A 26,701-nucleotide genomic window follows, 5' to 3' on the forward strand; every position below is an offset into this window, starting at 1 on the left:
GTAAGACTACGTACTTAAGCCCATATAACTAAGACAGAAAATGTCTCACCATTAAGACGATGAGGATTCATACATAAAATGCCACCTCAAATGGACAAGTTTTGTGAACTAGGATACACATTTTGAAAAGTCAAAACAAATTGTATTCATCCCTTTCAATTCCCCAAGGCTCGGTTTATTTGCAATTTGAATTTCATTTGCACTAGTGTAAATGTGGGAAAATGCAAATTTTGGTTTACTTTTGCTTCTACTTAACATTGTCTTGTTTGTTTGGGAGAAATAAAATGTTGTTCCTTTTGTATGTGAAAAAAAATGAAGCTAGGAAAAAAAAATGAAGCTAGGAATGAAGTTAAGAAGGTTATTTGTTTGGGATGAATAGCAAAACTATGTTATCCCCATTTTATATGACAGAATTTAGGTAGGACGAAAGTAATGCAAATTCTACATTAATTTTCAAGGCTCAGTTTGGAAAGAGTACAAATACAAATATATACAGCAAAATATATATAAAATAATACAAAATATAAGGTTTTGCACTCTACATATTTGCATTTGTACTCCTTCCAAACTGAGCCTAAGATGCAAAGAATTGCACCAAAAATATGTAGAAATAAGACAAAAAGTACAAATTTTGCAATAGACAGATATGGCATCATAGTCACAAAGAAATGGACAGAATGCTGAGCCCAATGCAAAATTTGTATCTGGTTCAGATTTGCATTCCAAACAAACAAAGCCAAAGCATTATAAATCGCAACAATATGTGTACCAAGTTCAAGTGATCTGCTCCAAATGGGGCAGGGATGGGGATGGTTTTCCCCCATGGGGACGGAGATGGGGAAATTTTCATCCCCATTGGTGGGGATGGTGCGGGGACAGGGAGAACACTCCCTATCCAGCGTGGATCCCGATCCCCACCCCATGGGATCACCACTAATATATATGTATATATATGCATACATTTATATATGTATATATGTACACATACATCTATACATTAATATTTTTAAAAATATGATTGAATCTTTTCTAATAGGATTGTAAATTCTAATTATTTTATCTTTATTTTTTAAATAAAATAAAAGACAAAAACATAATGCTTGACCTTATAACACGAGGAGTGGAGATCTTGGTGGAGACGGGGGTGGGGATAACTTTGTCCCTATTAGCGGGGATGGGGATAGGGATGGGGATGGGGATTTCCATGGGGACGGGGATGGGAAAAGGCTCCTCGTTCTCGCCTTGCCCTATTCCAATTCAGAATCAAACTAATGAAACTAACCAATCCAATTTCTAGTATTTCCAGTCTGCTTTGGTTCAACAATTTCTCAATCTGATTAGATTGGATTAGTTTCGCTTTAGTCATTTGTAAACTGACTAAAATTGAACAACCCGCCCATAGATATATATTAATATTTTATATTTTAAACATACTTTTTTAATACAAAAAAGTGAGAAAATTCCAATATTTCTTGGGCTAAAATAGTTTATATCATAAATTTATTTTTTTAATAATGCTATTGTAATTTTTTAAGCTTAAATATTTTGAACCAATCAACCAAACTGAAAATTGACCAAAATCAATATAACTTGAGTGACCAACCCCCAACCTGACCAGGTCAATTTGGTTGGCCAAACAACCTACAACTGAACCAAACCAACCCGTGAACAATAGTTTAATCTCCAACAATTATTAATAATTTATAGCAAAAATATACAATAAATTAAATTTAAAAAGCTAAATAACAATAGTTTAAACTCCAATAATTATTGAAAATTTTCTAGTAAATAACAAAACAAAAATAGATTTATACATTGTACAACACACGTGGAGTGCCACATGGGCTCATACATGGCATTGATACAAAAATTAATAATAATAACAATAGCAACAACAATGATGATGATAATAATAATGATTATTCCAAATTACATATATGCATTATGCAAAAAGCAAAAAAAAAAAAAAAGAGCATCACAAATATTCAATAAGAATTATATAAAAATAGGATATCACTAATTATTGGTATTGATTTTAAAAAATGAAGCAAAATTCGGAATATGCAAATAAATAACAACAAAAATTCAGCAAGTACCGATTATTTGTATAATATTCAACAAAAACGATAAAAAAATAGTAGTTATTCATACAAACAATTACACAACCAAGCACACATACAACCATTGCATCATTTTTGTTTTTTTATCTTTTCAAATAAAAAAAAAATCGATTTTCAGCAAAATATTCAAAAAAAGGTAAATAACCCCAAAACAATCGAAGTGATAGGGTTAGGATGCCTTACCAGTGGTCGCTGATGAGTCTCTGGTGGGTTTTTGGTCCTAAAAATCAGATCTGAGAAAAAAATGAACAGGATGTTCCAGGTGTTAAATTCTTTAAAAAAACAAAGAATGGAGTTTAGGATGAAAGAGGTTTGAAAGCCGAAAATGACCTGATCACCGGTCAGTTTTTTTCCGTTTCAGTGATCACCAGTCACCCCTCTGCTAGATGTCACAACTGCTTTACTCGGTTTGTGCAAATGGAGAATAAGAAGGGTTTTCTCCATTGTGGGGGTAGTTTAGGTATTATCAAAATAGTTTAGGCTCTGGACCGTCCCAAAAATTGTGAATAAAAATGTGTTGAACAAGTGCTTAAAAAAGCCACTCCCAAGTTACTTTTTTAAGTGCTTCTTTTCGAAATAAGCATTTATTTCTGACTTATTTGCCAAATAGGAATAAGGGCTTATTTTCTACTTATTGTGTGGTCCCAATACTTCTTTTAAGTACTTATTGAAACAGGGCCATGTTAATCCATAAATGCGTATTTATATGTTAAATAAAACTTAAAACTTTTATATAAAATAATAAAAATTTAATATAAAATAAAATATACTTGTGTATATATGGCATATAAAATCTAATACATATATTATAATATATCAAAATATGCATATCATATATATTGTATATTTAAAAACATATATTATTTTATATTACAAGATAAGCTTACGAATTGGGGCCAAACCCGACCTATTTTTTTGGACTGTAGGCTCAAGCCTAGGTCAGGCTTGCACACAAAAACTTGGGCCCGAGCCTTGAAATTTGTGGTTGGGCTAGACTGGGTTTTCGGGCTGGCCAAGAATAATAACCCCTATAGATTCATTTCTTGCTCATGCTCTTCTTCAACTTCATCATTTTACAGTTTTGCAATTTTTGTTTTTTATTTTATATGTTTGTTTATAATTTTTATAATATTTTCTTGTAATTTTTGTTATTTTTATTTTCTACATTTGTTTATAATCTTTGCTATATTTTTTATAATTTTTGTTACTTTTTATTTTCTATGCTTATTTATAACTTTCATTATATTTTCTTGTAATTTTTGTTTTTATTTTATTTTTATAATTTTTGTTATATTTTCTATAATTATATTATATTTTTATATAATTTATGTATGTAGGATTAATGGCTTGGATGGGTTGGGTTGGGTTAAGGTGGTTTCTGGGTTGAACCCAACCCATTAAAATTTCTTAACTGGGTCATTATCGGATTAGTGTGTCAGATGGGTTGAGTTGAAGCTTAACCCAAACCCAACCCAACCTGCCCAATTGCTACCCCTATGTAGGATCAAATCTGCAAAATTGTAGGTTCAAATAGACACTTTAAATTTCATGGGTGTTTGATTGATTAATTACATGGATGGACACTTGGACAATTGAACATTTTGGGTCATGTGTTAAACATTAATGCTCTTTATTTTTTATCTTAAGTTTTATCTCATTTCTATCATTAATGAAAATAATTTGCACTAATCACAATTTTTTATATGATGAATATATGATATTGTAGAATGTACCCAAAATTATCAATAAATTTATACAATTTCTAGAATTTTATGTATTTTATTATTTAATAATAACATCCATTTGACATGGATAGTTTAACCGCTAACCCATCACTTGGATGAAAAAACAATTTTGCTTTTTCGGTTGATTTTAAATCATGTATTCCATTTTCATCATCGACAAAATTAATTCTTATTTTCACATTTATATTTGTTTAATATGGTGAATATATAACAATAGGACTGTATCAATATAATTTATACAAAGCTTATATTTTTCTTTGAGTTTATGTATGTATGTATTTAAAATTCATTACTTAGTTATGACATCATAGATTGACCTATTTGACCCAGAATGTTAGATCATTGACCTACTTACCATCTATGTATGTAAATGCTTTCATTTTCAAACTGGTTTTAAATTTTGCATTTCATTTATATCATTGGTAAAATAATTATTATTTGCCATACTTATTTTTGTTTATATTATTATTATATAATATTATAGATGTGCCCAAAATTATTTCATATATTTTTGTACTATTCTATTTTAAAAAAATATTTTTAATTATAAATCATGGGTTAACCTATTTGAACTAAATGGTCCAAGTTACAAAAAAATATTTTTTGTACTATTCTATTTTATCATAGTTATTTTTTAATGTGACAAATATATAATAATAGAAATGTGTCCATTTTTTTTCGAAACTTCATTTTTTTTCTATAGTTTTTGTGTTTTTTATATTTCTAAATTTTTATTATTTATTTATGATATCATGAGATTATCCATTTGATCTAAATGGTTGACATACTTACCCACGACCTAAATGATTTCATTTCTAGGTTTATTTTAAAAATATAAAATTTTATTCTATTAATAATTATTGTGTGTGGATTTATTAGCGGAACTTAATGATGATAAACAAAAGTATTTTTTATATTTCTAAATTTGTATTATTTATTTATAACATCATAAAATTCTCCGTTTAACCCAAATAGTTGAACTACTTACCCACCACCTAGATGAAAAATATGATTTCATTTTTATGTTTATTTTAAAAATATAAAATTTCATTCTATTAATAATTATTGTGTATGGATTTATTAGTGGAATTTAATGATGATAAATGAAAGTATAAATGTTGGACTGAATGAGAGAGAATATGATTTATTCAATGACTTAAATGTGAGACTTAATGAGAGGTAATTGAATGTACTTAATGGTATTCTTTTAATTCCACTTTCTGCCATTTCAATGGAGATTCTAAATTCAAGAGGAGGGGTATTTTGTCTATTTTGTTATTTTACTTTAAATTTTGATTATTTTTTTCAATGTTGTTTTTTTAAATATACCTCTCATGGATTGATCCAGTATGTGGCCCAAGGCTCCGCTTGAGGACTAGCCCAGCCCACGGCACAACATGGGCCTACATGGGCTGTGCCAGGCTGACCCCTCGAAAATTCCAAACCTCAAAGAAAGGAAGATTTTCTCCTATTGATATGTAATAACCTGAACCTTTTTGTGTAAAAAAAAAAAAAAAAACTCCAAACCTACTAGAGAGGAAGATTCTCTCCATGGTGTATCATACCCACTCATATGATGGCTTTTAGGGGGCGTTCTTTTTTCTGGATTTTGAGAGGGGGGAAAGTTGGTCAATAGGATTTTGATTCCCAATGACAAAGAATCCTATGTTCTTTTTTTTCAGATTTATGTGGGGACCAGGGAAAGTTTATTTTTCTGGGTATCTCCTAGGTAGATAAATAACTTTCCACCTGGGGGGGAAAATTGCCAATACTTGAATGGGACAAAAATGCCCCTTTTAGTAATAGATTTTTATGGTTAAAATGGTCATTGCCTTATTTACATGGAAAATAAAAGAACATGGGTAAATGCAATTAACCGGGTAAGCTTTTCCTGAAAAGCACTTACCCAGATAAATACATTTACCTAGATAAATAACTTACCGAAAAGCGAACAAAACTTTAATTTTTATGGTCCCCTTTGGGTCCTAAACGCTTAACCTGTTCAGGCCTTTTTCCTCTCCACCGGTACGAAGATAAAGATAGCATCCATCTTTTCACATCAGCCAATAAACAAAATAGCCAATGATCCAGTAGTCAAGATGTTGGCATGGCACCCTTCCAATTGGGAGATTCAATTAAGATCAAACTTGTGAAGCTGTAGGTTCTCTGTGGTATGGCTTGTGGGCTTTACATGCACCCTTCCAGAAACCTCCCAAAAGAGAGATAATGGGTGTTATCCTCCATTTGCTCTCTTTTTTTTTATCTTAAAATATATGATGTTAGAGTTGCCACCTAAGCCCAAGGTTTAAAGTATCGCCACTAAGAAGAGAGTGGTGTTACCACACTCTTTTTATTTATTTTTTCAAAGGTCTTAGGCCTGTCTACCCCAAAATGGGTCAAATCCCAAAAGATATATGTTTGGCATAAACGAAATATGATACGTAATGAAAATTCCTAAGCGGCTAACCCTTTAGAAAATGGAGGTTAGGAAAACCTGGAATATTAATTGAAAACAAGTATGTACACAGCCCTCAAAAGAAAATGGAGCTTAGGAATATCTTGCCATAGCCTAGGCCGACTATGTATACAGCCCTTCTATTTCAAATCTTTTATGCTGTATTTGGTTCGTAGGAAAAAAAGGGGAAAAATAGGAAACTTTTACAAATTTTGTATAGGTTTTTCTTACCTTTCCCTTCAAACCAAACATAATCTTAGGGTTTCTTCCAACTTGGCTTCCTTTCAAAAGGATGGGTGGGTTTTTCTCGTCCAATAGGGAGTTTTTTTCTGGATCAAGTCATTGAACCAAGATCCAGTTCAGGGGTCTGGAATGACTGGGTTTTCCTCAAGGAGGTGTGGAAGACATAAAGATTGAGAATAAATTAATGACTAAAATGCCATTGAAAGTTGACGTCGCTAAAACACCACAAGTTGATTGATGGAGGCCTGGATTTAAGAAAAGTGTGTAAAAATGAGGTTGGGGTTTCTACAACCGTCAACCCCATTAGTGGATTAGAGGTAAGATGCTGAAATCTAGAAGTTTGGGAGCTTTTTGTCACAAAACAAAGTTCGAGGGTCAAGTGTTAGCACCCCTTTATAGGGTGGTTGTTTATAATTTATCCTAAAATAAATCGGGGAGATCCTCTTCTTTTTCTTTATTCCCCAATAGTCTTGTTCACACAGGTTGGGCTTGATCCAAGCTTTACTACTTATTACTAATACAAATCGTCTAGGCCCGAGTCTGAGTTCGATCCAGTTATTGGACCTATTCTTGAGCTTGAGCCTGGCCTAATATAAAGCCCAAAGCCCAGTATACATAATTCAATATTTTAGTTCTATCTTCTAATTCTATATATATATATATATATATATATATATATATATATATATATATATACATTTTTAATTTATTCCTACCCAACCACACATTTTACACATACCCAAGTTAAATTGTACACCAAAGTTCAAACAAAACACACACACAAAATACAAGTTATTATCTAATACCCGTTACTAATGTATATTTGTTATTATTTATAATATATTTGGTCTGCATTTGGGGTTGGACTGGGCTTATTTAAAAAGCCTAAGCCCAACCAAAACATAACTAGGTTAAATACCTACAACGGGAGCGTAGAGGCCTCAGAAAGGGCCGAAACTGGGCTGGGCAAGGCAAGCCCACCAGACCCGGCCCGTGAACATATCTTTCCCCCAATCTAGTGAAACAATCAAAAGGCCCAAAACCACTTCTTCTCTTTCCATTCTCTACCATACCATCACCCTTCTATGTAGGGAGGACTTCGGCTTTGTTTCTCTTTCCCATCTTAAACTCCCTCTCCTCCTTCGATCTATAATTCTTTGCTTTGATCTTTCAACACCTGAACCGCTCGGTCGCTTGCAACAACAACCCAAGCTCTAGTTGTAGTTCCCATCTCTATTTTTTTCTCTTGGAGAGGGGAAACAATACAGGCTTATCAATAAATAGACAAGTATTTTGTTTTTGGAACCTTGGATGAGAAAACCATCAATAGACAAGGAAGTGAAATTAATTTCAAGCAGTTTCGAGAAAGATTGTTTCGGTCAAGGCAAGCCTGTGTCAACACCGTTCCAACCACCTTTTGCAACCTTACATTGGGAATTTCTTCTCATGAAATAAAGCACATAAGCAGGGAGATATTCTCAATGCAAGGCTGTAAAGGCTGTTTGAACGGGCTTTGCCCTAACCGAAGCTGAATTCTATCGAGAATAGTTTTTCTAAAACCAAGGCTTTTTGTCTTAACTTTCCAGTAACTTGTTTTGTTTTGTTTTGCTTTTCCCTTGTTTTGTTAGGCTTGGACAAGATTTCAGGCCCATGGGCTTGGGCTTAAAATATTGGACCTGACTTTTTTTCGGGCCGGGCTCGGGCTTTTTCAAAAAAGCTCAGCCCAAGCCCGAGCCCAACTTCATAATGTATTATATTAATAAAAATATATTTGATATAATAAAAAAGCATATATATATATATATAATATTTTTCTTTATTTTTCTTCTTTTTTTCAAGTAATAATGAGATTTTTCATTATTTTTTAGGTTTTGAGGTGATGAGGTCTTTTAATATAAATAAAACAGCTTTTAATTGAATTAAAAAGGAAAAAAATTTTTTTTTTCCAAATTTCAAACCGGGCTCGGGTTTGGGCCTGGGATTTGGGCTTTATTTGAGGGCCGGGCTCGGGCTTGGGCCTGAATATAATCTGTTAATATAGAGGCAAAGCCTAACCCGGCCCAGCCCCTGAACAGGTCTATTTGAACCTCCCTTGTGTTTCCTGACAAAAACTTATCCTCCCCGATGCTTTGACCCCACAAAAACAAGTCCAGATCTTCTCCTTATAGAGCGCTCCTCATACCGACCTCACAGCATGTCCCAGCCACACATCAGGAACATCCCCTATGCTTGTATGTTATTATTCATAGGAAATGTTCCCAATACACGATGGGATGTGGCTGTTAGGTCGGTGTGAGGAGCAAATCCCAATTCTACAAAAACCTCCCTTCACATTTTTAAGTAAACATCCAAGTACATCCTTTGTTAATAATGGGTTAACGTTTCATTGTTCACTTCATTAAGTGAACAACAAAGGCCAAGTTGATTTTTTTTTTCTTTTAAGTATTTCATTAATCTTATGTTTGGTCAGAAGGAATAGGTAGGAAAAGGAAGGGAAAAGTAGGGATACCTTTACAAACAGCAGAAACAAGCAAGGCTAACGACAGAAAGAAAACAAACAACAATAACAAGCAAACATCCACCAAGGAAACCAAGCAGAGAAGACACCGGAACAATTAGATAAAGAACAATTGGACACAGAATACCCAAACAAAGAAAACCAGAACAAACTACTAAACGCAGAGACACAACAGAGTAACAGATCAGGAGATAAAATCTGCCAATCCTAGAATATCTTCTCTCAATAATTCACCTAACCAAGCTGGAGCTTCACCCAACAAAACAGCATTTTCTCCCATAGACCTTGCTGCGCTGCGAGCTATTCTATTAAAATCTCTGCTAACTTTACTGAAAGTGATCTCTCCAGGTTTTTAGTAAGGTGGAGAGCGTCTTGAACACAGAAGAAAATCTCCATAGGACAATGTTCCCAGGCTTAGACAATCAGGAGATTACTGACTATAATCATTCTCAATTTCCATCTTTGAAAGATGCAATCTCTGTGAGTCAGATTAATAGCCTCCAACACCACACCGCAAAAGCTTGAAACTGGACTAAAGATGTTATGGGCTTTGCAATTTCAGATGTTTCACAGTTTCTGGATCCAGATGACTAATAGAAGAGTGCATTTGCATAATCTCTTAAACTACTCTTACTGTTCACGAAATTAACAAATTGTATCCTTACTATTTACATATTGTCTTAAACTACCTTTAAGTTTTTTAACAATTGTCATCGTCGTTAAATCGGGACGGAAATGATGATTTTACATTTTTACCCTTCTGTTAAGTCTCACACAAATCGCTCTTATTGTTCAAATTTCCTTCTTATGCTTCCCTTAATGAGAGATCGATTAAAGGCACAAATCGATCTTATTATTCACTTGCCTGGAAGCTGTTCTAAGAGGCACTGTCATCGTTTGAGCAGAGAAGGAACCAGTCATCTTGTTGCTGCAAACTCCGAGTAGCCAGACCAGATACTGTAAGAGGACGTCAGTGACGAGCCCTACTATAAGAAACCGTCCAGTGCTCACCGAGCTAACGAGCCCAAACTGAAATTAAAAGGGTGTTTTAGGAATTATTTACAATATTATCAATCACGTGGTGTCACGTTGTAAATGGGGCCCAACAATCAACTAAGGTAGGGGAGGATTTTGACAATTGTCAAAAAACTTAAGAGTAACTTAAAACAATATATAAATAGTAAGAATACAGTTTATCAATTTCGTAAACAATAAGAACAATTTAAGAGATTTATCCTCGTTTGAAACGTGAAGAAAAGTTCTTTACAGTGATGAAAGTACAGGAGAGGTTCAAGTATTTGTCAACAAACATGGGGGGAGGGGGTTAAGTAATTTTCTCGTTTTTATTTGATCATTCTTTTTTCTTTGACAGGTATTTGTGCACTTGTACGTCGGTTTGAGGATAGGGTGGTGGCGAAGGAGACAAAAAAATAAAAGGGAGAACCAGCTTGGGTAGGGTTTTCTTGTCCAACTTAGTTATTACGAAGTATGAACACATCAAAGAGTAAATCCTAGTATATTACATCAGTCCACATAGGGATGGGTCATACATATATATTACGCCAGCAATAGGTAAGCAAAGTATACAAAGCTGAGCTCATTGTTAGATGTATGGGTTTTTGCATTTTGTGGCCAAAATTTGTTGTCGGCAATAAATAAACCAAAAATGGCCATAATGGAGAAAAGTACAAGATTGTACAAGGGAATGACATAAAATAGTACACGTTGCAGGAGAATGAGAAGGTCTGCATTTTCTTTAATTTGTAGGGTACTAATGGGGCAAAATTGAAGTGAAATAGCCTCATGACATTTTTGATTGAGGCCTAGCCAAAATCCAAATTGAAACCCTAGTGAGAGTGGTTAATCTCACATAGGGATGGTAATGGATCAAATTAAATGGTAGATTCAATTTGATTCACGCTTACATGGTCAGGTTAGAGTCAGACTTAGTAGGGTGCAGGTTTAGTTGACCTGGCCCATCAGGTCATAATACCCTTGCACATATAAAGGGTATTCATATAATTTGGTCCTTGCTTTAAGACTTTTCTTAGTGATCTCACCCTCCATACTTTCTTTGCATTTTTCCCCTTAATGTGTATAACTTCTTAGGTTCAACACTATTAGGTAGTAGCAAATGATGCCAAACTACTTCAACACCCTAGATGGAAATCCTTCCAACTAAATTGAATTAAAAACCCTTTTAGTTCTCTCTTGAATGTGAATAATAGGTTGTCATTCACAAGGTTCCACAAGTCATGAGTGACAGCTAGTAGTATGCCATGACTAACCTAATAGCATGAATTCGATAAATTTGAACTTTTTGATCTATAGTTACCATGTACTAGACTCCTTCTAGCATACCTTGTCTTGAAAGAGTAAAGGGTCATGGTGACTATCATGTCAAACCCTATATAGCTTAATCATATATGCCATTGGATTGATGATGACTCATATTGTGACACTTGTAACTCTTTCCATAAACCATGTTGCCTTAGCTAAGGACTTCCGGGTTACATTAAATCCAATATAGGACATTTTCTCCCCTCGTGGAGAGTAATAAATCCCATGTTGTGCATTCACAAACTTTCATGTATAAGTCATCATAGCCAACATATATAAGCATCAATATCCCATGTTGTCAAACTATAGAGGCTCATGCACAAGGTATCTATATATGATGCCTTAGGTCTAAGGGTTATCTACACAACTGTGATGATAGAATCAATTTTTGGCAAAACTCCATGTAACCTCATGTTCCATGCTACCAAACTATTGAGGCTTATACACAAGGTATCTATGATGCCTTAAGTCAAAAGGTTATCTATACAAATGTGATGATAGAATCAATTATTGGCAAAACTCCATGTAATTGTCCTATTAATAGGCCATGTTCAATAAACTTGTAATTATTTGTTTTAGTATCTTCACACAAGTGACTTGAGATTCATTACCTCAAAGGCAAATATAATATGTGCTAGTCTATTTGAATCATTAAGCCTTATTGATGACCCTCTAACCAAGAACTGTTTAAATATCTTGTACCAAGATCAACATATCTTAAATTCTCAGCACACTTAGGAATACATGATTTTGACATATACTTTAGACTATTCATGTAATATGCAACATTAGTGAACATGAATCATAAAATTGCCCTATCGTTAACATAAGCACCCAATTTTTTCTCAGTTCCTTCACCCTATCTCTTTATACCTTATTTTGAGACCCTAAAACTTGAAAACATAACCAGATCAACCTAAGACTTACCAAAGCCTAAATTTCCCTCTTTTCGATACAACTCACATGTTGAACACCTGACTAAACTACACCAATAAACTTAACCTCTAATTAACAATAACATTGAGATCAACATCTAACACTACATAGGTTTTAGTAGCTTGATCAAACACAGTGCTTAAACTTAGGAAATTAAAAATTAGTTGCACATTCATTGAATTTCATAACCAAATTCCAAAGATCCATCGCTCATCATACCAATTTTCTTTTCAAGGTCCCGATCTATGTAATGTTCGAACCTTGACTTCACAAAACCAAATTTGACACATCCATTGCCTCAAGGATACTAAAATAAAATAAACCCCCAAATTGCACCTTAAATCTACGACGATTAACCATAAAAATGCCAAGATTCCATTTTGATAATCTTGGATGAATAAAACTAGACAAATAAGATCAACACATTCTTTCTCAAATTTGAACATTCCATGCGACTCTTCATCTTAATCCATGCCAGGTATATAAGGGCACCAACCCCCAAGACAGGTATGCGCAATTATTCGCTCACTAGCATACAAACTTTTAGCTCACACAACCAGAACTGACTTAAGCATCGGAGCGACCTCGTCGGGTTAGCTACCCCGGGTTCTCTAATACTCTGTCTTGCAGCTTGGTCCAGCTCGCTACACGACTACGGACCAGGTCATCTTCCAGCTAGGAGCTTACAGATCATGCACAATCAATTGGTGTCGTCTGTGGGAAATAATTGAAAGGTCAAGTACTACATCTCATCAACCACTGCATTCTTTCTCAATGGCATCTTCTAGCAACACCGGTAAGGGCATTGGCATGAACATCACTGAAGGGTAAGATCACCAAATGTCACTCCCTCAAGGCCTCTTAGTGACCATCGGGTAGTTCACCATCCCCCTGACTGCTTCGAGGATCCCCTCTCCATTAGTTCCACTGACAACTCAACAGATAAATGTCCCGTTACACTAGGTGAGCACCACCTTTTTGGAGCCTTCTGTGATCCCTCCTGGGGTCGGGCATTCTCAGTTCGATGATCTCGTTTAGAGTGTTAGGACTATGCAGATCCAGATGCAACAGATTCATCAACTCCAGAAATTCCAACAGTACTATTTCTACCAGCAATACCAGCAACAGTTTCCACCACAGCGAATAGGTCAGTATCAAGCACAGAACCAGAACCAAAATCAGCACAGGGCCCACTAGAATGTCCGCCGGTCTCCCCATCGGGGTGAGAAAACCTCGCAGGTATCGGTCCCTCCCAAGGGTTAGACCCCACCTCGGGGCAGGACAGACGGGCAGCACACTCCCACAGTCTCTCAAAGGGGGAACTCGAAGGATAGGCCCAAAGTCAGCCAGCCCGAGAGGAATAGTCAGCAGCAACTTTCACAGTCGAAGAACAACGGATCACGACGCGATGATCACTAGCTTGGGGCCCGAGTTGCAGGCTCAAGACAAGACCCTTCGGCACCCCACAACATCCAACGCTGGTCTCAAGACCAAGAAGAAACAACAACAAGGAACCCTGATCCACCTCGCAACAGTGTTCCGGAGCGAGAGCAAACCAGAATGAAAGTGCTTAACCATATAGAAGTTAGCAGCACCAATGCCGAGCCAATAAAGAAGCAGCGGCGGCGGCGTCGCAAGACTCGTCGTTCCTCGGCCAGGAATGACCCGCTAGCGAAGAATAGCCAACCGTTGGAGCAGAGCAAGGAAAGGGAAGAGGTAAGCTCGGTGGCTACACGAGCAGCTCTAGCTTTGTTGAGCCGGCCATCTTCCTTGTCACCTGAGCTACTAGTTGTCCCAATACCGAAAGACTTCAAGGAACCTTCATTGGATAAGTATGATGGGTCCTACGACCCCAGCGACCATGTAGACGCATTCTAGTCTCAAATGCATCTCGTCGGGGTAGACGAAGCATGTACGTGTGTGGATTTCTCCACCACTTTCAAGGGACTAGCCCGAGCATGGTACAAGAACCTCGCACTGGGATCCATCAAAAGTTGGGGACAGTTTGTGGATATGTTCACAGCCCACTTCATCAGTAGTAAGAAGTGCCCGAAGTCACAAGAGAGCCTTCTAAATCTAGTGCAGAGGAAAGGCGATTCGATCCAGGGCTACATCAAGCGTTTCAATGAAACATGCTTACAGATATTGGAGCTCGACTAGATAGTATACCTCACCGCAGCTCGGAAAGGAGTTTAGGTGGTACGTCAGAGTGAATCGGCCGAAGACTATTACAAAGTTTCTCGCGTTAACCGAGAAACTCATAAGCATCGAAGAAGAGCTCAACCAGAAACCGGAAAGCCAACAAGGCAAGAAGAGGAAGAGAGAAGAAGAAGGTACAAGCTACAGGTCGGCAAACACAAAAGGAAGAAGAGCAAGTCACCTCGCTCAAGGAGTAAGTCCCCCTCCCGAAGCTACAGGTCGGGTCGGCGATCCAGGACCCCCCTGTAGAGAGAACCAACTATACTCCCCTCAACGCAAAGCGTGGAGAGATCCTGATGGCAATAAAGAACTCCTTCATCAAATGGCCACCCAGGCTACGGAGAAACCCAACAACCAGGAACCCGAACATCTACTATCACTTTCATCGGGACCATGGTCACAACACAGAGAACTGTCGGAACCTCCGTGACAAGATCAAAGAACTCATTCACCGTGGATACCTGAAGAACTACATCTTACGCAAAGAGAAAGGACAAGGAGACCGACAGGAAGACTGGAGGGGAGACGCTCCAGAGTCAAGCAGATAGAACGAGCAGACACCTTGGCAGCTACCAGAAGAAAGACCGTTCTATGGGGTGATCAACATGATCCCCGGCGGATCCATTATAGCAGGGTGTACTACATCTGTAGGGAAGACCTCAGTCAGAGAACTGAAGCACGAAGCAGAAAACCCACTGAAACGACCTCAGATAAAGGAGCCTATCTATTTTACCAAGGATGACACGCGTGGGATACAGTACCCTCATGATGATGCTCTTGTGGTGAAGCTCGTCATTAATGACTTTGAAGTGAAACAGATTCTGGTGGACTCAAGTAGTTCGGCTGACATCCTATTTAAAGGAACTTTCGACAGGTTGTAGCTAAAGCAAAGCGACTTGGAGCCTGCAGACACACCCTTGGTGGGATTCAGCAGCGAAGAAGTTTGACCCCTTGGTCTGGTCACGGTACCAGTAGAGTCAGAAACGTGGCTGAACATAGTGCGATTCGAGCATACCTTTCTAGTGGTCGCAACTCTGTCCCCCTACAACGCGATCGTGGGTCGGCCCATCCAACACGTCTTGCATGCAATAGTATCAACATACTACCCAGCGATGAAGTTCCCGATAGATTATGGAGTAGGGGTTGTACGAGGCGATCAGCTCGAGTCTCGCAATTGCTACGTGGCTGCACTAAAAGGAAAGGCAGAACTAGCGAAAGATGTTGAGCTAGAACAACCAGCAGACTACACCAAGGAGTGAGTTGCCCTGACGAAGGAGACAATTCACATACTGGTTTCCAAGACCGAGCCGACGAAGACTCCCAGATCAGTGCCCTGATAAGTGAACCGCTTCGAACACAACTACTAAGTTTCCTACTTAATAATTTAGATGTTTTTGCCTGGTCCGCGACAGAAATGCCCGGCATCGACTCTAGTGTAATTATTCACAAGTTAAATGTGGATACTTTAGTCAGGCGAGTTAGACAAAGAAAACGCAACTTCGCCTCGGAGTAGTGGAAGGTAGTCGATAAGGAGATATTATCTATGACCTCGCGACTCCAACTCCAACGTAACCAAAAAATTTACGAAGTTCACAAGACCACCGAGCTGGTCAAAAGAACGTCGAGCTGGAGAGAGGACCGTAAGTCACTCCCAGAGCCTAAGGGATACGGTGTCGAGCTAACAAAAGACATCGACACATTATAAGACCCAGTCACCTCTTCGGCATAGGCAGATAAGTCCAAGTCGCCTCTTTGGCATAGGTGTGCTATGACCTAGTTGCCTCTTCGGCATGGGCAACAAAAAATCCAGTCGCTTCGGCATGGGTAAATAAAGTAGCCCATGCGCAAACAGGTCGGGCGTATACCCTACAGTGTTTGTTCACTTCGGCGTACAGTGAGATCGGGTTATTCCTACTGGGGCCTAGCTCGTCAACTCGGCACTTCGGGAGTAATCTATACTTAGAAAATTTTGCACAACAAGGAATTTTGAAACTACTGCATTGTATTAATAAAAGAAAGTTCGAAGTACATAAAAAAAAAGAGACTACAACTACTCAACCGAGCTAGGAGGCTCGGGACATTAAGTATGTACTGGGGGTCAGAGAAAAGAGGCAGATAGACATCAGTCGACATGGGGCTCCTCGTCCCCAATAGTAGCTCTGGAAGGTGGGTCGGTCTCTATGTGGTCCTCGGCAGCACCATCTCCATCTCCCTCCTCCACTGTCTCCTCTCTGAGGAGGTCGTCGTCACTCTCCTCCTCGGAGACTGGGTCCATGGCAGCATCCCCGGCCATCTCCTCGGTGACTCTAGACGTGGTGCTAGCGTTGAGGTTGAGCTTGGGGAACTCACGCCGCATCCACCACCTGCTGAGCTTGAAGCCCTTGCGATAGGCAGCTGTGTTGGTCTCAATCAGCCGTTTGCACTGCTCCTCCAAAGATTTGTACTCCTCGATGGCCTAAACCTTAGTGTCCTTGATTGCATCATCGAAGATCCCCGTGCGCTCCTTCACGAGCTCCTCGAGGTTCTCCTTTTCCCTCTGGAGAGCCTCCCTTTCCTTCTTGAGCTTTTCCTTCTCCTCCCTCAATAGTATGATCCGCTCCTTTTGAGCTCGCACATCCTTCTCCAACTTATGAATCTCGCCGCGAGCTAAGTCCAACTCGCGTTGAACACTTTGGGAGGTTTCTTCATCCTGGAGAGCCCGCTTCAACTACACCTTAGATTGATAAGCAAGAGCATGGATTGCGGAGTTCACCTGTCAAGGAAGAAACAAAATCTAAGTACCGAGAAAGAGCAATAGAGAGTACAATCCAAAGATTAGGTATGTACCACCATGCAGTGAGTCACAGGTTTGGCCCTGAGTTGAGCCACCGACAGATCGACCCAATGCCCGACCTCCTCGGTGAAGACTGCATCCTTGCTCTTGAGGAGATTGAACTTCAGAGTCAAAATGCTCCGAGCTGCCTGGGAAGTGTCATCTCTCGAAGGGGGGGCCGCCTAAGTGGGTTGGGGCTCGGACACTGGGGCCTCCTTGGGTAGGTGAGACAGAGAAGCCCTACCTTGGTCTTCCTTGACCAAGTTGATAACCGGAGGGTGCTCGACAACCAGAGGATGCTCGGGGGCGGCATTGTCGATGCTAGAGGTGGTGGTGACCTCATGAAGACGGGCCTTCTTGGAGGCCTTCCTCTTCTTCCCCCTCTTCATGCTACCGAAGAGCTCCATAGCAAGGATGTCAACCATGACTCCTACAACAGGTAACGAACAAGTTAGCCGCAAATTTAAAGACGAACTACAAAGAAGAAAATATGTGTGTGTACCGAGGTGACGACCTACTCGGAGGACTCAACCCGACTTTTACAAGCTTCTCTTCGGACAAGAAATCCTTCAGTTGCAAGTTGAGATCGACCCAAGATCCGATCATCGCCGAAGTTTCACTATTTAGTTGGACTCCGGGGTCAGTAATGATCGTCCTCCACTTCGTCGAGAACGGCCACCCCCGCCCCGGCTATGAAGTACCACTTTTTCCAGGCCGATACTTTATTGGGGAAGCCATGCAAGACTTTGTACCCAAGTCGGGGATAAATATAATAGCTGCGCTTCTCATCTTTAAAGACGCATGCCGAGTTCTTCTTAATGGCACACAGCGAGTTAAACACCTCAAGAGTTAAGGGCTTATTGTACACGTGGAACAGAGAGATGATGCCGACGATGGACCGAATGGAGTTTGGGTGAAGATGGCCTATGGTAACATTGAAAAATTGAAGGACGTCAACAATAAAAGGGTGAACTGGAAAATGGAGTCCTGCTATGAGCTGCTCCTCGTAAACAGCGATCTCATCTGGTTCGTGATCCTAGGGGTATTGACCCAAGGGGATGCTATACACATGGTTATCGGGGAACCAATAGTAGGAAGCTAAAGACTGCAGTCGTTCAGCATCACAGTGGAAGGGTCGAAATGATCTGGCTTCCGGCTACGCGTCCGCCCTATCCGAAGTAAAGTTCGGACCCTCAACCAAAGCATTTGCCCCGGCAAGACCGAACTCCTCAACATAGGCTGAGGTGCCCACCTCGGCCTCGGTGGACTCTTCCCATCAAGAAGGCTTTCTACACTAAAGCTAGACATACCGAACTAGAGAAAAAAAATAGACATCAGGAAACAAAAGCAGAGAAAGACGAACACACCAAGAAGATCGAAGGAAGCGAGACGACCCCAAACGCAAGAACAATTAACACCGGTTTGGGAGACTTGAGCGCGACCTCAACAAACTCGAGCACACAGTTTACGATGAGAAAAATGGGCCCCTTTGGCCCCTATTTATAGCCACCGCAACCGGGGTTCAACGGTTGAGATCTGCATGATCCAACGACTCCCATTAAAATCAGCTGCACGCCACCCAAGGTCGAAACCAATTGAGTGCGCATTTTGACGTCCACAGAGTTTATAAAGGGCGTGACGTCTACGCGTACCCGGTACGCGATCTGGGTCATTTCCTGGTTGAGCCATGCAACCGCACAGGTCCGACCAAAGAGTCACCCTCCGTACCATCTGGAAATCGTGCCAAATTCACCTACGTTCGTCATGAACTCCCCGCACTGGGTCAGGACCCCCGGCACAGGGTGTGGAGGGCAATTGATGAGGGGTGATATGGCCCGACCTAGTAAGTGAAGGACACGTGGGCGCGACCTGCGACCAGGATGACAACTCAGCGTAAAGTGCCATGTCGACAGATCAGGGAGCTCGGGTGCTCGGTCACCTTGGAGCCAAAATCACTTTGGTACCCGCATACACCGAGGTGCCACGTAATCGATTCTAGAAGCTTCTCAGCGGACTCTGAACTACTTGGGATCACGTCGCGTAACCGTAGGCCTTATCTTCTCCTCGCTCGAATCGGAGGGAAACGATAAATCTCATTAATTGATGCATTACTCTCCTACCAAAGCGGAACGGATCCCAACATCATGGGCTGAAGATTCTGAGGACATTTCAAGAGGCCTACGACATCCCAACTATATAAGGCCACCAACCCCCAAGACTCGACTATGCGCGATTATTTGCTCACTAGCTTACTAGCATACAAACTTTTAGCTCGCACAACGAGAACTGACTTAAGCATCGGAGTGACCTCGCTGGGTTAGCTACCCCGAGTTCTTTGATCCTCTGTCTTGCAGCTTAGTCCAGCTCGCTACACGACTAAGGTCCAGGTCATCTTCCAGCTAGGAGCTTACAGATCGTGCACAATCACTATACAAACCAAATTTCAACTTAATTTTTCTTTGTTTAACCACCCAATCAACAAAGATTCTAATTTGATGTTTATGATTAAATAACAAAAGAAATTATAACCCAAGCGACCAAACCCCTCTCATTAACTCCAAAATTTTCAAAATAACCCAGCTGTCCAATTTTAGTCTTAAATTTCATAATTTTCTCCCCCTCCCGCACCCCTAAAAAAAAGCAAAGTTCTATTGCAAGCCTTCTCATTAATTGATAATCCATAAGCTAAAACCTTAATCTTAACCAAGTATTTCAATCTACATTTTTGATTAAATATCTATCTCTTTCATCAGATTCAAGATTCAAGATAGTAAAAAATGCCCACCCACCAAATTTCATCCCAAGATTTTCTCATTTGATTCACTATCAAGTAAAGATTTTATTTCAACAAATCTCAATGATTAAAGCTTATTAATTGTAGATCTCCATCATCAAAATCTCATATGACCAATTAGACCTCACCATCATGTTCAAAGACCAAAAAAAAAAAAAAAACCACTATGTCAAACTTAACAACCTAACTCACTTGTTTTACCACTAAACTAGAAAGATTCTATTTCAATGTGATAAATTAAACTACACCTTCATCTATCCCAACCTGAGATTTAAAGAGGGTGGGGCTGACGTTATCCCTATATTTGACCTATTAAAATACCTTGATCAAAAAAATTGAGCCAACTGGACTTAAAAAATCAAAAACCCCCAAATATCATTTATGATTGACTAAAATTTATATTTTTTGCCATTGGGAACCATAAATTTGACTATGTTATGTCAAGCATGCCCTAGACTCTCATTAGATGCACACAACCCCTTAAAATCAACCCCAAATTGAGGGAAAATGTTACATCTTTAAAGAAAGTTGACTATAAACCCTCTCCACTTGAAAAACTCTTACCTTTTTCATGAAAATACTCTCTTGAAACCCAAGCCTTGTGATTGGATGAGTATATGACCTTTTATTCCCTATTACATCTATAAAAGGGACCTAATCAACCTCTATAAGGTTCTCATTTGTGTTTTGTCATAAGAAATCTCCAAGCTTTAAGTCTTAAGCATCAAACTTGCCCCACTCCACTCACCCCATTAGCAGTTCTAAATTTTCCTTGACATTGAAGGATCAAGGATCAACTAGAAGCACGCCCATAAACTCAGGAACTCATTTCAAGTACCATTTCGATTCCACTTTATAAAAACACTATAATGTAGCAAGGGTGGAAGGTTTAATATGTCATACACAATTATGTCACCATTGACATTTATATTAGGATTGCATATATTCATTACTCCATTAATTTTTCTTAGAACCCAATGAACATTTCTTTGAATATTTTTAAAAGCAATATCATTTCCAGTTTGCCATATAAGATATTAAATCATCTTTCCTCTCTATTAAAGTATTTTCTCATAAATAAATTTTATTAATTAATTAGATCTACATTCAATACTTTTAAACCCATACTTAAAAAATGACCCAAAAATAAAACCATCTTCTGTCCATGTGGCAAGTAAGTGATTCAACCACCCCAGTCAAATAGATTAATTCATGTTAGTATAATTAAATAATTAAAAAATAAAAAATGTATAAATTTTATAAAAACTTAGATATATTATTACTCTCATTATTATCATTAACGGTATAAAAGTAAGGGATAAGTAAACTATACTCCCCCTCACAAATCTTATAAGATTTTTAGGAATGAACTGAACAGTTAAAATCCCTAAAAGTAACTATTCATCTGAAAAGATAGACACTGCTCTCTCTCGCTGAATTCAGGGAGTTGTTTGTAATTGTATGCATATTTATAATTCAAAGAAAACGGTACGAAAGGAACAAGATGGGAACGATTAATCTGAAAAGATAAGGTCCACACGTCAAGAAAATATAACACCCGCGTATCAATAAATGAATGAATAAAAACAAACAAGAGTAGACCGAGAAAAAGACTTAGAGAATGTCGACATTGGGAAGTTGACTCTAAAAAGAAGTCATGCGATTTAAACCAATCAACGTCAAACATTTAGGCTATGTTTTGTTTGGTTTGAAGGAAAAAGTAGATTTTCCTTCGATCCAAATACAACCTTAAAAAAAAAAGAGTAAAAATGTGAGAATGTTTCTGTAAGTAACCAGTTCTCATGCCACATGACCATTTTTGAATGGTTGCCAGAAGGCCCGGAACTCTAGATGACAACATATGCAGAGATATAACAGCTGCGTGTGTTTAATGCAAGTAGCCTTCAAAAAAAAAAAAAAAAAGCAATAGCCATCTTTGGTAGCCAATAAGACATTTGTTTCTTTCACACCTTGAACTCTACATTCTAATCTCTCTCTCTTTATATATATATATATATATATATATATATAACTAGCAGAGACTCTTGACTTATTAAGCAAAAGTCAAATAATAGAAATGATTATTTATTAAAATATCTCTTATAGTTTTATTAATTTACTAAAATCTATCCAATAATCAACATTTTACTGAATTTTTTTGTTATTTGAATTTTATTTATTTAAAGCTATTACATATTATTAAATATTTGAAAAACATTTAAATTAATAATTCGGAAAGACATAATTTAAATTGTTATTACATAATTTCGTGATATATTTTCTAAAAATATAAAATTATTTTTTGTATTTTTAATAAATATTTTAAAGTTATTATATAATTTTGTTAAAATATTTAAATAATTGTTAAATTCTTTAATCCAAATCTTTATATAGATATAGATAAAAAGTAAGAGAGAGGATAATTAAGAGTTAGAGATAATTTTAAAAATAAATAGAAATTAGAGATAATTTTGAAAAAAATGCATGTCGTTGTTTAAAAAATAACATGAAATTGAAAAAATCAAAAAATCAAAAAGAAGAGAAAATTTCTATACCTACTTGTTTTACTATATATATAGATAGATATATAAGTATATAACCAATGGTCAGTAGTTACTTCGTGCCACACAGCATTTTCATTCTCTTGTCTTCTCTTCTCTCTTTTATCATCTCACCTCCATGAATAAGCTCAAACCCTTTTCATCCCAGTTCTTCTCAGTCTTCACCCTGCTGCTACTATTCCTCGCCCCCATCGTAGCCTCCGGTGAGTGTACATGCGACCCTGAAGAAAACACCGGACATGACAAAAGTAAAGCCCTCAAGTACAAAATTGCAGCAATTGCATCCATCCTGACTGCTAGTGCAATCGGAGTGTGTATTCCGGTCCTGGGGAAAACGATTCCAGCATTGCATCCAGAGAAAAATATCTTCTTTATCATCAAGGCGTTTGCAGCGGGAGTTATTCTGGCTACTGGGTTTATTCATATACTTCCTGATGCCTTTGAGCAGTTAACGTCGCCGTGCCTTAAAGGCAAGGCGTGGGAGAAATTTCCGTTCACTGGTTTTGTTGCAATGATGTCTGCAATCGGAACATTGATGATAGACACTACAGCCACCAGTTACTATAACAGGTCTCACTTTAACAAGTCTCAGCTGATGAATGGAGATGAAGAAAGGACAGATGAGCAAGTGAGTCACGTCCATGTCCATACCCATGCCACATATGGTCATGCCCATGGCTCTGATTCTACCTCCTCAGAGCTTCTGAGACATCGAGTCATCTCACAGGTAAGCTTGAGTTTTGATTAATCAGTTTGATCATATTCTTTTCTTCTTCACTCTTTCTGCTGAAAGTAAACAAGAAAAAGAAAAGCTTCCTTTAGTTTGAGTTGAGATGATCCTCTGTTTCATTTTCTCTCTGTCAACTTACTTTTTGTAACATTTTCTTGGTTATGAATAGGTTTTGGAGTTGGGAATTGTGGTACACTCTGTGATCATTGGGATTTCCGTGGGGACTTCGGAAGACCCTTCCACAATAAGGCCTTTGGTTGCAGCTCTGACTTTCCATCAGTTCTTTGAGGGCATGGGGCTTGGTGGATGCATTACTCAGGTATCAAATTAATGGAAGTTGATTACTTCAGAGTTATCTTTCCCTTGGTGGATGCATCAGTTTGAGTATTAAATAAATCCTCGGAGCATCATCTTATGCTTCACTTCAACATCTAGGACCTATTCAGTGGCTTTCTCCCTCTTGGGGTGTCTCTGTTACAAATTAATTTTAATAAATTGATTCCTGGATCTATTTTATTTCTGAAATATTGGTTTCTTCGTTTTGACTCGAGCACCTCCTACTCCCTGTTTGTTATTTTTTGTACAAACAGGCTATTTGTACTCTTAATAAATATATTAAAAGTTTGCCTTTGATAAACTTAAATTTTCTTTCAATTAGCATTTGGGGGTGGGTCAGGCTTTGAATTAATGAATTCAATGCTCAAAGCTAACATCTGGGGCATATATACACTGACAAAAATTTTCTTGTTCCATGGCTGAAATGATACAGGCAAAATTTAAGAACCGAGCCACTGCGATTATGATACTTTTTTTCTCCCTCACTACCCCAGTTGGGATTGCAATTGGTATGGGAATAACAAATGTTTATAACGAGAACAGCCCCACTGCTCTCATTGTTGAAGGGATTTTTGACTCTGCCGCAGCTGGGATCCTGATTTACATGGCGCTTGTTGATCTGCTTGCAGCAGATTTCATGAACCCTAGGATGCAAAGCAATGGAAAGCTTCAAATATTGGCCAATGCTTCACTTCTCCTAGGGGCTGGTTGTATGTCTGTCTTAGCTAAATGGGCCTAAGGATGTAGTCTATCTTACATACCTGTTTTTGTCTTATCGAAATTCCTAATGTAACAGAGAGTTTCACATGTAATTCTATATTGAAATTGAAAAAGGGATGTTCATAGAAATTTCCTATATCTCACGATAAAGACAGTACGGATTCATATATAAAATGTCATTTCAAATGGACCAAGCTTTGTGCACTAGTCTACACATTTTGAAAAGTCAAAATAAACTGCAATACGAATTTCATTTACATTATGTAAATGTGGGAAATTTCAAAATTTTGGTTTGTGAGAAATAAAATGATGTGGTCCCCTCTTTAGAATAAGGGCAGGAAGGAAGTTAGGAAGGCTATTTGTTTGGGAGGAGTAAGGTAAGAGACAAAACGATGTGATCCCCACTTTATATGATAGAGAATTTAGGTAGGAGGAAAGTGATGGAAAATTTTGCATTAATATTTTAGATGCAAAGTGTTGCACAACCAATGAGTACAAATGAGATGTAAAGAACAAATTTTGCAACAGACAGAAGTGAAATCATAATCACAAACAAATGAATGCAAAGCTGAACCCAGTGCAAAATTTGCATCTGGTTCGGAATTTTTAACCAAACAAACGAAGCCAAAGCATTATAAATTGCAACAATATGTGTACCAGGCCCAAGTGATGATCTAACTTCAACTTTGAAAAATCACTCATTTTCCATGGCTGAGGTTGTAGCTGGTGTGGGATTCTTTTCAGTACGTACCAGTTGAGCTGGTGGGCCGTGGGCCGCCACATGAGTTCTTGTGTCTTCTAGGCCGTAACGTCAAAATTCCTTCATAAAGTTCCACATTCCAGTCAATTATCTCGGCGTGGATTGGTATATAAATGCTCACAAAGTCACAAGTGGGCTACACGCAAACGTAAGGTCAAGCTTTCTGTTTACAAAGGAATCCCTATCCATTTGGTTTCCTTTGGAGCTTTTAGTTTGGTATGGTATGGTGGAGACTAGGGTTTGTTCATGCCTAGCTAGAACCCTATAGATTTAAGCTGCTGTGAGCTTGAGGCTTTAAATCAGTTTTGATTGAACAGTTGAACTCACAATTATTTGATGGTTCTTTGAATGATAATCTAATATATCTAATCTATAATATTAAGCCAAAAATGTATATTGGATAGAGGCTTTAATCTCCAAGTTTTATTATCTGGAACTGAACGATAATTAGACGATTAAGATAGAAAAATAAATAAATAAATAAAGAACATGACCCAGTGAGCTTTTAAGTTGCCTGATCAATAAGTATACTAATCTAAAGACTGAAATAGAAATCCACTTGTTGCTTGTAAGGCTGCAACTTGGGCCGGGTTGGCCCAAACCCAATCCGAAAAAGTTGGGTTGGGTCAGGTTAAGGTTAGAGTTGAAATTCATGAACCCAACTTTAGTTCGTACTGAATTAGGGTTGACCCCTTAGGCAACCCGACCCAACCCAACCCAACCCAATCCCAACTTTATAGTACATGTCATATATAAATATATGTTATATGTAATATATAGCATACATTGATTGGTTTAGATGCATGATATTTATATAGCCCTCACCACATAGTATCATGTATTTCTTTTAAGATAATCACTTCACTTAATCCTAATCAGAAAGATTAAAACCTTAATAACATTATTTTATGTTTTTTTGAAAATTTATTCTTCATCTCCTCTCTGTTGTTTGCCACCCATAAAAGATCTATCGCAAGTCACAACTCATAATAAACTATAGTCATTTCTAATACTTGTTTTTTTCTGAATTTTGTACCAAAAGAACAGAAAAAAAAAAAACATCAACAAACAAAGACTAATGAAACATAGGATTAATATATGTAGTGAAAGTTGAGTTAAGATCTAAAATCGAGAAATTTTATGAGGTTTTAAGGGATGGGAAGAAGCTTGGGTTGGGCCAACCAACCCTAAATTGACTTCGGATTGGGTTGGATTGGATTAGGGTTGAAGGAATTTAGTTAGGTTTATGGTTAGAGTTGGGCTAGGGTTGGCCTCAACCTGACCTAACTCGGCCCAACTTGCAGCCCTAGTTGCTTGGTGCATCTCTCTCTCACACACACACACACATAAATCTTCAATTCTCTATATCTCAAGATTTAAATGGGAAGGTTCATCTCCTTTTCTTTTTCTTATTTCCCAATAACAAAATGGC

General features: G+C 38.0%; 1 protein-coding gene across 1 annotated transcript; it reads left to right on the top strand.

Moving 5' to 3' along the window:
* Positions 1-22,757: 22,757 nt before the first annotated feature.
* On the top strand, positions 22,758-24,638 carry LOC104599732 (zinc transporter 5-like). The gene is made up of 3 exons (XM_010262400.2): positions 22,758-23,450; positions 23,623-23,772; positions 24,223-24,638. The coding sequence occupies exons 1-3, from the start codon at positions 22,842-22,844 to the stop codon at positions 24,526-24,528; spliced, it is 1,065 nt and encodes a 354-aa protein (XP_010260702.1). The 5' UTR covers positions 22,758-22,841; the 3' UTR covers positions 24,529-24,638.
* Positions 24,639-26,701: the final 2,063 nt, after the last annotated feature.

This window comes from Nelumbo nucifera, chromosome 7 (assembly GCF_055504915.1).
Source record: "Nelumbo nucifera cultivar China Antique chromosome 7, China Antique-T2T, whole genome shotgun sequence".
Taxonomy (NCBI): Eukaryota; Viridiplantae; Streptophyta; class Magnoliopsida; order Proteales; family Nelumbonaceae; genus Nelumbo; species Nelumbo nucifera.